We start from the raw sequence: 12,490 nt of genomic DNA, 5'->3' as shown, positions 1-12,490 counted from the left end.
GCGTAGAGGAACAAGAGTTAGAAGTTCTGTCACGCATCACACTGAGACAGTCGAAGGAAAGTGGCTCGGACTGAAAGACTTCTATAAGTATCTCACGAAAGAAATTATGAAATCGTATCACCTTTTACTTACTGGTTTTGCAGGATTGACTGCAATCCTTTGTGCACAATGTACCGTTTCGAGTTTTTACCAGGAGGTACAGACAGGTGTTGACGCAGCAATGGTTTTCGACTACGTAGAGACGGCGACGGTTCTTCAATGTGCCATTACTTGCAGCAGCTTCCCCAACTGCAACGTTTTCATTTACTGCAACATCGACAACAGATGCTCCATGTTGACATCGGATCAGCCTTCCGTTCCTGTCGGCGTCCCCTACCCGACCTGCAAGGCATTCTTAGAGCTCACGACCTCAAGTCAGGTGAGTTCAAATTTGAATATATTCAGAGATAATTGTAAATCAATTAAAGATATTAAAGAATTAAATATGAAAGATACAATGACTGGTTTCAGCCATATCGTGACTGGACGATATTGAACAATTAGAACAGTCGAAAATCGTGTCCTACTTGAATGTGCCGAAATCACCATCAATAACTCATCATGATTTCTACTCTGTCAAACTGAGCGTGTGGAATGTGCTTCTTCCCACAAGTTGGACACAACAACTGTATATAAAACCTGTAAATCCTGAAATGTGTAGTATTCTTCGTCGTTGCATTTTGGATAATGTTAAAATGGGCAAGTGAGTATGGTTTTACACCACCTTTAGCAATAAAGGAATGTGACTTTGGGGAATACTAGAAATGGCCTTCAGACATCATATACATAAGGGGAGTCGATTCCGTATCTTTTGGCATACCAAGTGAGCACTGTTACCACAAGGCTACCCCAACACTTCTTAGGTTGAAAATCCATTTTTGCCTTGATTGAATTCTTTTTGCGTAAATGCTCAGGCCTTGTGACACTTTTCTTAAACAGGACACAACGAGTACTTTGAGGATAGGTTGCACGTACCATTATAGGTACAAGAACAATTTCTTCTTTGAGATAAGAAAGAAGTATTTTTGAAATCGCATTTTGAAGATACTGGCCAGTTGTGATGTTTCTTACCTTGGTCTTTCACCGTGCAAACATCTGGTGTGGCCCTCCTTTGTATAAATGTGAGAAAAGCAACCTCTGTTTTGTTTTAGACCTCGTCATCCTGCCAGAATGGTGGAAGCTTTCTTGGTGCTGCCTGTCAGTGTCCATCTGCCTTCACAGGAGGGAACTGTGAGACAAGGATAAAAGGTAAACCTTCAGTGACAGATATGGACTATTTTGGCATCATGACCTATTTATGTGATCCTGTTTTGTAAGGGTCATTTCCCAGAAGTTTCATTTGTATATGTAACCGGACTCACCAATCGTGAAGATCTCTGAAAGGAAGCAAAAGACGAATTCCTAAAGAATTCCTGTTAAAGGTCACATGCAACGCAAAACACAACTTTGCAGATTCTGATACCTTTCGGTATGGACTTACAGTAACAAATTATCAAAAATGCAAATTCAACTTATAAAGTTGAAAAATAACGCGATGAAAAAAACCCCGCGAAATCGTAGTTCAAACGATTCACTAATTTCACCCCAGCGCTGGGGTGAAAAGTGGTTTCAACAGCTGTTCTGCGCCCATAGCGCATGCGTAGTGATTAGGTTCGCGCGGCTTGAACCGGGAAGGCGACTCGTAAAAACACAGCAAGTGACGCGTGCAAGGATTATCGCTGTGGTCGAAATTGGAGAACAATAGATGTTTCTTGTGATTACAAGCATCTTGGGTCTGCAGTAATAAAAATACACTGGTCCCATAAGTTCTCAAGAAAGTGTAGAATTAGAAATACTAATTTCATTGTTAAAAATTGCTCAGCTTGAAACTGGAATGTTTTAATACATGTCTATGGAAACATAGAAAAATATGTTGATTGTGATAAGCAGTCTCTTTCACAGAAAAAACTCAATGTCTGTTTTATTGACACCTATGTGTCTGCCTGTCTGTCTGCTAATGACAATATGCAATACGCAACTTCAATCATTGACCACATGCAATTTGAACGTAACACCTATCAGACTATACACCATAAACAAAATACATTGATTGATGGCTCTTGCACCTGAGTTCTGTCTCTGTCACATTATGTAATTACACAGACAGGCAGGTGTGATACTTGTACACATGACATGTTATTATGTCTGTGGGTTGCAAACAAACTGCATCCATTGTCAGTTTCAAGTCCTGCTTTGTACTTTGACCAGGAAGACTATATGTTGTAGATTATCCCTGCTTAGACGAACTACAGTTTCCAGCCACGCAGTTGTTCACCATCTCAGTATTTGTTGATTGGATCGAACGCCAATGCAGAGAGCATATATTTACAAAACCCAACATCTCTATACACATTCCATATGGATAACAACTTCTTTTATTGTATATGATGCGACGTTTCGGTATGGATTCTTATACCGTTGTCACTCTTACTTTCTTATTACTCACCATACTTCTAAAATGCCAATCAAACAGATCATCTCTATATACACACACACAATGAGCCCTCAGGGTATTGACAAATGAACCAGCCAATGAGAGACTTCGTTTAACTTGAGTGCACGCCCACTCGCTCTGACTGGGTTCGGTCTCCCGGGTGCTTCGTTTCGAGGGAAGTAAACCCGAGTACAAAATATTACTCTTTTGATTTGCGATTGTACGCTTATAATTTTGTTTATTTGGGTTTTTTTCACAATCAGCAATGTATATTATATGTCATGAATAAGTGATAATTGTGTTTTCATTATGTTTTCCGGTTGCATGTGACCTTTAAGAATATCTCCTTCCATCAGTACTGCCATATAGAAGAGGGACACCAGTGATGGTGGGTTCGAACCTCAGGTTGTCACTGTACATGCTTCCAGGTCAGTCGGCACCAACCGAACTCATGGGTTTCACCAACGTGTCACGTGGTCAAGCTGACAGACAGTGCTGTAATTGAAATGTTGTTTAAAACGAGTTGACTCTCTTATTTCGTATTGAGAATCACAGTTGAGTTATAACAGAGTCTCTATTTCTAACCAATTCGAATACTGTTCAAAGATGGTTTGTCCAACTCATTGGCGTTCTTGGTTGATTCCTTCATTGCTCTTGTCCATCATTGTCCATCAGTGACCTGTGTTTGACAGTCATCATGTCACTGTTTCAGACTGTAAAGACGTGTCCCTGTACGTTGGGAACTCTCCTGGCACCTACACTGTCTGGCCGACCAAAGCCGCACAACCGTTTGACTTGGAATGTGAAGGAGTCACCGCCATGATCATGTTCAGGGACAAAACCATCAGTGGCTGCGAGTCGGTGCCCGTGACGTACCTCGACGTTCCCTGGGCCGACTACAAGTTTGGTTTCACCCACTCCAACTGTTACATGTGGCTGGGTCTGGAGAAGATGTATGCTCTGACCAGTGTCCGACCTTACACGCTGTACATGTCCTTGAAGAAGTTTGATAGCACTCCCGGACAAGTATCTTACAACGCCTTCTCCGTGGGTGACGAGGCCTCGGAGTACCGACTGTCGGTGTCCGGGTTCACCGGGGATGGCGTTTTCGGAGACCGCTTCAACCTCGGGGACCCAGCTACAACCCTGAATGGGAGTCATTTCTGTGCCAAGGATCACTGCAACAACTCAGTCAACCCTTGTGCCGAGTGGCATCGTGGAGCCTGGTGGAACAGGCTAGATGTCTGCCAGACGAATCCTCACCAACAACGTGACATTTACTGGGTTCTTGACGATGGTACCGTTCACGAATGTAAAAGCATCTATATGTTCATAAATCCTGCCTAATACTCAAACTCCCTAAAAATGTCAGTAGGCATAAACAATATGCACGGTACTTGCACATAACCTTCTCGACACATGCGCTATACATGCAGGGTACTTGCACATAACCTGGACCACACATGCGCTATACATGCACGGTACTTGCACATAACCTGCACGACACATCGACAATACGTACACGGTACTTGCACATAACCTTCACGACACATTCACTATACCTGCACGGTACTTACACATAACCTGCACTACACATCCACTATACAGGCACGGTACTTGCACATAACCTGGACCACACATGCGCTATACATGCACGGTACTTGCACATAACCTGCACGACACATCGACAATACGTACACGGTACTTGCACATAACCTTCACGACACATTCACTATACCTGCACGGTACTTACACATAACCTGCACTACACATCCACTATACAGGCACGGTACTTGCACATAACCTTCACTATACCTGGACGGTACTTGCACATAACCTTCACGACACATTCACTATACAGGCACGGTACTTACACATAACCTGCTCGACACATCCACTATACCTGCACGGTACTTGCACATAACCTTCACTATACAGGCACGGTACTTGCACATAACCTTCACTATACCTGCACGGTACTTGCACATAACCTTCACGACACATCCACTATACAGGCACGGTACTTACACATAACCTTCACTATACCTGCACGGTACTTGCACATAACCTTCACGACACATTCACTATACAGGTACGGTACTGGCACATAACCTTCACGACACATCCACTATACACGCACGGTACTTGCGCATAACCTTCACTATATCTGCACGGTACTTGCACATAACCTTCACGACACATCCACTATACATGCACGGTACTTGCACATAAACTTCACCACACATTCGCTATACTTGCACGGTACTTGCACATAATCTTCACGACCTATGCACGGTACTTGCACATAATCTTCACGACCTATGCACGGTACTTGCATATTACTTTTACGACACATTCGGTGTTCATGTACCGTACTGGCACATAACCTTCCGACACATCCGCTATACAGGCACGATACTTGCACATAACCTTCACGACACATCCGCTATACATGCACGGTACTGGCACATAACCTTCAAGACCTGCACGGTACTTGCACATTACCTTTACGACACATTCACTATACATGCATGGTACTGGCACATAACCTTCACGACCTCTGCACGATACTTGCACATAACCTTTACGACACATTCACTATACATGCACGGTACATGCACATAACCTTGACGACACTGTCACTAAACATGCACGGTACTTGGTTATAACCTTCACGACCTATGCACGGTACATGCACATAACCTTCACCACGCATTCGCTATACTTGCAAGGTACTTGTACATAACCTTCACGACATATCCGCTACACATGCGCGGTACATAATTACATAAATTTCTCGAGATATATGCTATAAATGCATGGAACATCTACATAAACTTCACAGTTCATAAACTGTGCCAGAAAAGAAAATTCACAAGAAGGACATTCAGACCAAGATGTGTTCTGAAAGGGGAATTTACAGCAAAGAAGTAAATTAAAACTTAAATCCCATAATAAGACAATGTCTGCAATATCGTCTTTAGCCACCTTCAGTATGACTTGGATGTTTTGTAGTCTTTGGGCTTGTTTCAGTTGGTATGTGTTGCTTTCGGAGCTTGTGCCCCTCGAAGTCGTGTCTACGTAAGTGTTCGGATGTATGTTTAGTCCTATTTAATTGGTTTTCTCATCACGAGACTCCGTAATTCCGTAATTCAATTTAAACTGTCATCGGCAGTATACTTGTGTACCACGCCTAGATTCCTCAGTTCAACATTCTGTCATTCCTGAGCGAAATTTCATGCGCCATTTCAAGTTCAGGTTTCACCTGACGTGACATTCACAGTTTTGGTAATATTACACAAAAGCCACAGATCCAGGTTTTGTTTATTTATTTACTTTTAGTAGATTCTTTTGAAAACATTTTCTGTTACACATTGTCAGAATTGAACGTTCACTTTTATGTGCAAAATACATGTATTGTCCAGTTTATTATACCAGATTATCTTGATGCCCTGATTGTTTGACTATGTCTTCAATGTATTCGGACATGGATATGCTATAACCGCTTAAATGTATTAAATATGTACCCTTGTTGTTTCAAAAGCCATCCCATTGTTTTGATTTGGTTGTTGTTTAACGCCGCACTCAGCTATGGCAGCGGTCTGTAAATAATCGAGTCTGGACCGGGGATTCCAGCGATCAACAGCACGAGCATTGATCTACCTATTTGGGATACGATGACTTGCAGTGAGTCAACCAAGCGAGCCTGACCACCTGATCCCGTTCGTCGCCTCTTACGACAAGCATGGGTTGCTGAAGACATCCTAATGAAATCTGTGTTCTGATTCATTATAGACACAGCTATGATTGAGACAAGACATACTGCATATTAGTGACTAGATACGATCACAGGTCATGGGTACATTTCTCATCTCGTTCATTCTCACTCAGTGTTTAGTTATATGGATACTTGGCCTGACTTTGTCATCGAGAACGTTGTTGTCTGGTCAAGACGTCGTTGTTTAAAGACCGCCGCCATATGACAAAATAACTGTTGAGTGAGTGAGTGATTTTAGTTTGACGCCGCTTGTAGCAATATTCCAGCAATATCACGCCGGGCACACCAGAAACTGGCTTCACACATTGTACCCATAGGGGGAATCGAACCCGGGTCTTCGGCGTGACAAGCGAACTCTTTAACCACTATACTGTCCCGGTTTTTTTTTAGTATAATCTCTTACAAGTATATTATTTTCGATTGGTCGCTGCATTATGTATCAACTCTCCCGTATGCTTAATTCTAAGATGCCTAGCGGTTAGAACAATCGAAAAAAAAATACATTATCAGACAATAAAGGGATAGGTTTTTGATGACGTAACAATTGAATGACGTTATCCCGTTATTGCGCCATTCTAGTGTGCCCCCTCGTAATCGAACCATTTTACATGACGTCACAATGTAAGCGACGTCACGATGCATGTCAGTTGTCATCGCCTCGTACGGCCTCCTACAGTAAACTACTCCGTTGCATCCCGTTTCTTGGTTTGCAGTTGCTTCACGCGGCTAACATCACTGGTGGAAACATTACGTTTATCTTTTACGACGGTGAAAATGTGTCATTTCGATTCACAAGTTTGCAGCGACACGGTACGGTTCGCAATGTTTACATTCCCACAATGCAACCGTGGAATGTCGCTTGACTACTAAGCTTCATCTGGATGTACTGATCTAAACTTACGTTGGTAGTAGAAATGCGACGTTCATATTGTCCCATATGGTTTACGTTAATGACAGATGTAATAATAATAATTCAGAGAAGATATTTAATCCGAACGTAAACCGGCATCAAACTGTTATAATTTTTTTCTGGTAACGTTCGTCTTAACGTATGGGGGGCAGACACACCAATAGAACAGCGCGCCAGTTAGCCCTGTGCAAGGATTCTTAATGTAGGTCACTGACACCGTCGTTTGTTTTCTGCCTTAAATTAATCGTAATTATCCTTAGAAAGTATTAAATTTGGCATCTAAGAAAAGAAATACAGATCGCTCTACCACCATGTATAGTGTAATAAAGCACACTTTCGACCTGAACTATTATAACGTTAAAGCACTCGGACACAAGCGTCCTCGTACTTTAACTATAATAGTTCAGGGCGAAAGTGTGCTTTATTACACTATACATGGTGGTAGAGCGAACTGTATTTCTTAAGCAACTGCATGTAACCAGGAGTGAGTGACTTCAGTTTTACGCCGCACTCAGCAATACTCCAGCTACATAGCGGCGATCTGTAAATAATCGAGTCTGGATCAGACAGTCATATGATCAACAGCTTGTGCATCGATCTGCATAATTGGGAACCGATGACATGTGTCTAGCAAGCTAGCGAGCCTGACCACCCGATCCCGTTAGTCGCCTCTTATGACAAGCATAGGTTACTGAAGATCAATTCTATCCCGGACCTTCACGAGTGCATGGAACCAGGAGTGTTACAGCAAATTACCAATGCGTCATTGTAGCAAGTACATGTTAATTCATGGTACTTTTGTACATGTTTACAACGTCGTTAGTAAAACTATCTCTTTATCAACTTTTTTGTTGTTGGTCAAGATATAAACTAAACGATTGTGTGGTGTTTCTTGCGATCACGCATTCTCGCACTTTAGGCATATTTCGCTCGTTTCCAGAGGTGGAAATTGCGAGATTGTTCAGTACAGATTACATTAGTTGACGAGAAGTCATCAGCGTCTTGTTCCAGCTCCATAAATGAATAAAAAGAGGGGAAAATCAATAATTCACTACATTAAAACCCCAGTAAATACCAATATTGATATTAACATGGATCGATGGTCACCAGTCCCTCTTTACGTCCGATAGCAGACAAGTTGATAGAATACTATATACACCCCGTAAAATAAACAAAACATATGAATGTGAAAGGTAACTTGTGTTAACTGATGCGCATAACAAAGTGGCAGGTACTGTTAGATAAGAGTGGGAATCTGCAGAATTCCCTTAGATAAAGGTGGAAACTTGTAGAGTACCGTTAGATAAGGGTGGGAACTTGTAGAGTACCGTTAGATACGGGGGAACTTGTGGGAACTTGTATAGTACCATTACATAAGGGTGAGAACTTGTAGAGTACAGTTAGATACGGGTGGGAACTGGTAGAGTACCGTTAGATACGGGTGGGAACTTGTAGAGTACCGATAGATAGGGGTGGGAACTTGTAGAGTACCATTAGATACTGGTGGGAACTGGTAGAGTACCGTTAGATACGGGTGGGAACTTGTAGATTACCGTTAGATAAGGGTGGGAACTTGTAGAGTACCATTACATAAGGGTGGGAACTTGTAGAGTACAGTTAGATACTGGTGGGAACTGGTAGATTACCGTTAGATAAGGGTGGGAACTTGTAGAGTACTGTTAGATGAAGGTGGGAACTGGTAGAGTACCGTTAGATAAGGGTGGGAACTTGTAGAGTACCATTAGATAAGGGTGGGAACTTGTAGAGTACTGTTCTTGTAGAGGCAGTCGAAGGAACGGTCTTTCGCAAAACGCATTTTTTGAAATTACAAATTAACACATCGTTAATGATATAATATTAACCCGAAACTGGAATAAGTATTGGTATCATGTCATTATGATTGGGTATGATTAAATGCACATGCATTATGTCGTCGCAGCTGACATTGAAACAAAATCAGAGAAAGGTTTTCTCAAATACAATTAACAAATGACAAAATTATCTTGAAGTATTTGCGTCATACAAGGACTCTCAGTATGTTTGAGTACGCACACTTACGGTTTCAACACATAAGGTTACACATAGATATTGATCAATGGAATGCTTCCGTATTTCCTCGTATTTGTTCCAGGAAGAATACCGGCGTTTAATTGAGATCCCGAGGTTTGAACGGGAAAATATAGTAGTTAAAACTCACAGTGTAAAGGTCATCTAACCTCTGTCATACTAAGACACAAGTCACTTATATCTTTTAATGACACGAAGGGACATTAACGTTATTGTATATGAACGGGAATTCTTACATACTTAATGGCAAATGTGAGGATTATGAATATGAGTCAATATGCAATGTAACGTTAATCCACATAATTAACTCTATACTCTCAAAACAAGTCAACAACCATTCAATCATATCATTATGAAGAAGCTGGAACCACAATGCAACCCTTGCCATGTAGTCAGATATATAATGTAGTCATGGTAACGGTCAAACACAGACAGCGTGGGGGACAAGAGTTCTGTCACACGTCACTCTGAGACAGTCGAAGGAAAGTAGCTCGGACTGAAAGACTTCTATAAGTATCTCACGAAGGAAATTATGAAATCGTATCACCTTTTACTTACAGGTTTTGCAGGATTGACTGCAATCCTTTGTGCACAATGTACCGTTTCGAGTTTTTACCAGAAGGTACAGACAGGTGTTGACGCAGCAATGGTTTTCGACTACGTACAGACGACGTCAGTCCCTCAATGTGCCATCACCTGCAACGGCGTCGCCAACTGCACCGGTTTCATCTACTGCAACATCGACAACAGATGCTCCATTTTGACATCGGATCAGCCTTCCGTTCCTGTCAGCGTCCCCTACTCGACCTGCAAGGCATTCTTAGAAGTCACGACCTCCAGTCAGGTGAGTTCAAATTTGAATATTTTCAGGAGAGATACTTGTATATCCTGAATGAACATGTGTGGGATAACATATTTAAATATACAATGACTGGTTTCAGCTATATCGTGACTGGACGATATTGAACAATTAGAACAGTCGAATATCGTGTTGTGCTTGAATGTGCCGAACTCACCTTCGGGTTCCCGCATATTCCTTCTAAAACTCATCATGATTTCTTCTCTGTCAAATTGAGCGTGTGAAATTCCCGTTTCCTAACGAGTTTGACATAACGTCGCGTTTTGTGGGTACAACTAATATGAGACTGTAAATCCTGAAATGTGTATTCTTTGTTGTTTTCTTTTGGGTAAAGTTAAAATGGGCAAACGAGTTTGGTTTTACTCCGCCTTCAGCAATAAAGGAATCTGACTGTGGGGAACCCCAGAAATGGGCTTCAGACATTATATCCATAAGGGGAATCGAACCCGTACCTTCTGGCATAACAAGCAAGCACTGTAACCACAAGGCTACCCCAACACCGCTTAGGTTGAAAATCCATGTTTGTCTTGATTGAATTCCGTTTGTGTAAATGCTCAAGTCTTGTGACACTTTTCCTTAACAGGACATAACGAATACTTTGAGTGGATAGGTTGCACGTATCATTGTAGGTACATAGATCATATCTTCTTTGAAATAACAAAGAGTTATATTGGTTCGAGTTCCACATAGAGACTGTATGTAAAACCTGTATAAACTAGATTATATCATATTTTGTCTTTACAACTGATATGAGAAATCCAGAAATGTGTCGTATTCTTCGTTGTTTTCTATTGGGTAAATTTAAAATGGGCAAACGAGTTTGGTTTTACTCCGCCTTCAGCAATAAAGGAATCTGACTGTGGGGAACCCGAGAAATGGGCTTCAGACATTATATCCATAAGGGGAATCGAACCCGTACCTTTCGGCATAACAAGCAAGCACTGTAAGCTATTGGAAATCGCATTTTGAAGAAACCTGCCAGTTGTTCTTCCTCTGAGTGTTTTCACCCTGCAAACATCTGGTATGGCTTTCCTATGTTTGTTTTGAACTAGAGAAAACCAACAGCACCTGTTTTGTTTCAGACTTCGCTATCATGCCAGAATGGAGGAACCCTTGATGGTGCTGTCCGTCTCTGTCTGCCTGCCTTCACAGGAGGGAAGTGTGAGACCAGGATGGAAGGTAAACCTTCACTTACAGATATGGACTGTTTGGCATCATGACCTATTTATGTGATCCTGTTTTGTAAGAGTCATTTCCCAGAAGTTTCATTTGTATATGTAACCGGACTCACCAATCGTGAAGATCTCTGCAAGGAAGCAAAATATGAATCCCTAAGGAATTCCTGTTAAGAATATCACCTTCCAACAGTACCGCCATATAGAAGTTGCGTCAGTTAGGCGCGAGGGACACCAGTGATGGTGGGTTCGAACGTCAGGTTGTCACTGTACATGCTTCCAGGTCAGTCGGCACCAACCAAGCTCATGAGTTTCACCAAAGTGTCTCGTCGTCAAGCTGATAGACGATGCTGCTCAAAATGGGGTGACTCTCTTACTGCGTATGATGGGTCACAGTTCATTCATAACAAGTTGTCTTTGTTTTAACCAATTCGAATATTGTACAAAGTTGGTTTTTGTCCAAGTCACTAACACATTGATGCCCTTGATATATGACACTTTTGCTTTTGTCCACCATTGTCCTATGTTTGACAGTCAATGTTTTACTGTTTCAGACTGTAAAGACGTGTCCCTGTACCTTGGTAACTCTACTGGAACCTACACAGTCTGGCCGACCAACTCCGCACAACCGTTTGACATAGAATGCCATGGCGTCACTACTATGATCATGTTCAGGGACAAAACCATCAGTGGCTGTGAGGCTGCGCCCGTGACGTACCTCGACGTTCCCTGGGCCGACTACAAGTCTGGTTTCACCCACTCCAACTGTTATATGTGGCTGGGTCTGGAGAAGGTGTATGCTCTGACCAGCGTCCGAGCTTACTGGGTGTACATGTCACTGAAGACATTTGATAGCACTCCCGGACAAGTGTCTTACAACGCCTTCTCCGTGGGTGACGAGGCCTCGGAGTATCGGCTGTCGGTGTCGGGGTTCACTGGGGATGGCGTTTTCGGAGACCGCTTCAACCTCGGGGACCCAGCTACAACCCTGGATGGGAGTCACTTCTGTGCCAAGGATCACTGCAACAACTCAGTCAACCCTTGTGCCGAGTGGCATCGTGGAGCCTGGTGGAACAGGCTAGATGTCTGCCAGACGAATCCTCACCAACGATATGACATTTATTGGATTCTTGACGATGGTACCCCTCACGAATGTAAAAGCATCTACATGTTCATAGATCCTGCCTAA

General features: G+C 42.3%; 2 protein-coding genes and 1 long non-coding RNA gene across 3 annotated transcripts; 2 read left to right on the top strand and 1 right to left on the bottom strand.

Annotated features, from left to right (window-relative positions):
* The first annotated feature begins 220 nt into the window (after nt 1-220).
* On the top strand, nt 221-3,859 carry LOC124289296 (ryncolin-1-like). Its single transcript, XM_046725906.1, has 3 exons — nt 221-418; nt 1,191-1,287; nt 3,225-3,859. The coding sequence occupies exons 1-3, from the start codon at nt 221-223 to the stop codon at nt 3,857-3,859; spliced, it is 930 nt and encodes a 309-aa protein (XP_046581862.1).
* A 340-nt stretch (nt 3,860-4,199) lies between these two features.
* Nucleotides 4,200-5,577, bottom strand: LOC124289297. Its single transcript, XR_006901654.1, has 3 exons — nt 5,104-5,577; nt 4,482-4,798; nt 4,200-4,250 (listed from the first exon to the last, which is right to left on the bottom strand). It is a non-coding gene; the product is annotated as an uncharacterized LOC124289297 (long non-coding RNA).
* Nucleotides 5,578-9,913: 4,336 nt separating this feature from the next.
* LOC124289295 (fibrinogen C domain-containing protein 1-like) lies at nt 9,914-12,490 on the top strand. The gene is made up of 3 exons (XM_046725905.1): nt 9,914-10,111; nt 11,209-11,305; nt 11,856-12,490. Exons 1-3 carry the CDS (start codon nt 9,914-9,916, stop codon nt 12,488-12,490), a joined length of 930 nt encoding a protein of 309 aa, XP_046581861.1.

This window comes from Haliotis rubra, unplaced genomic scaffold, assembly GCF_003918875.1.
Source record: "Haliotis rubra isolate DU_JTF1 unplaced genomic scaffold, ASM391887v1 Scf439, whole genome shotgun sequence".
Taxonomy (NCBI): domain Eukaryota; kingdom Metazoa; phylum Mollusca; class Gastropoda; order Lepetellida; family Haliotidae; genus Haliotis; species Haliotis rubra.
This window is presented reverse-complemented; position numbering and strand designations above follow the sequence as displayed.

What these genes read in the sequence shown, in the direction of transcription:
- LOC124289296 (XM_046725906.1), top strand. Translation starts at nt 221, where the DNA reads ATGGTTTTCGACTACGTAGAGACGGCGACGGTTCTTCAATGTGCCATT. An exon ending in AGCTCACGACCTCAAGTCAG is followed by an intron (nt 419 to 1,190) that starts GTGAGTTCAAAT and finishes GTTTTGTTTTAG; the next exon opens with ACCTCGTCATCCTGCCAGAA. An exon ending in CTGTGAGACAAGGATAAAAG is followed by an intron (nt 1,288 to 3,224) that starts GTAAACCTTCAG and finishes TCACTGTTTCAG; the next exon opens with ACTGTAAAGACGTGTCCCTG.
- LOC124289295 (XM_046725905.1), top strand. Translation starts at nt 9,914, where the DNA reads ATGGTTTTCGACTACGTACAGACGACGTCAGTCCCTCAATGTGCCATC. An exon ending in AAGTCACGACCTCCAGTCAG is followed by an intron (nt 10,112 to 11,208) that starts GTGAGTTCAAAT and finishes GTTTTGTTTCAG; the next exon opens with ACTTCGCTATCATGCCAGAA. An exon ending in GTGTGAGACCAGGATGGAAG is followed by an intron (nt 11,306 to 11,855) that starts GTAAACCTTCAC and finishes TTACTGTTTCAG; the next exon opens with ACTGTAAAGACGTGTCCCTG.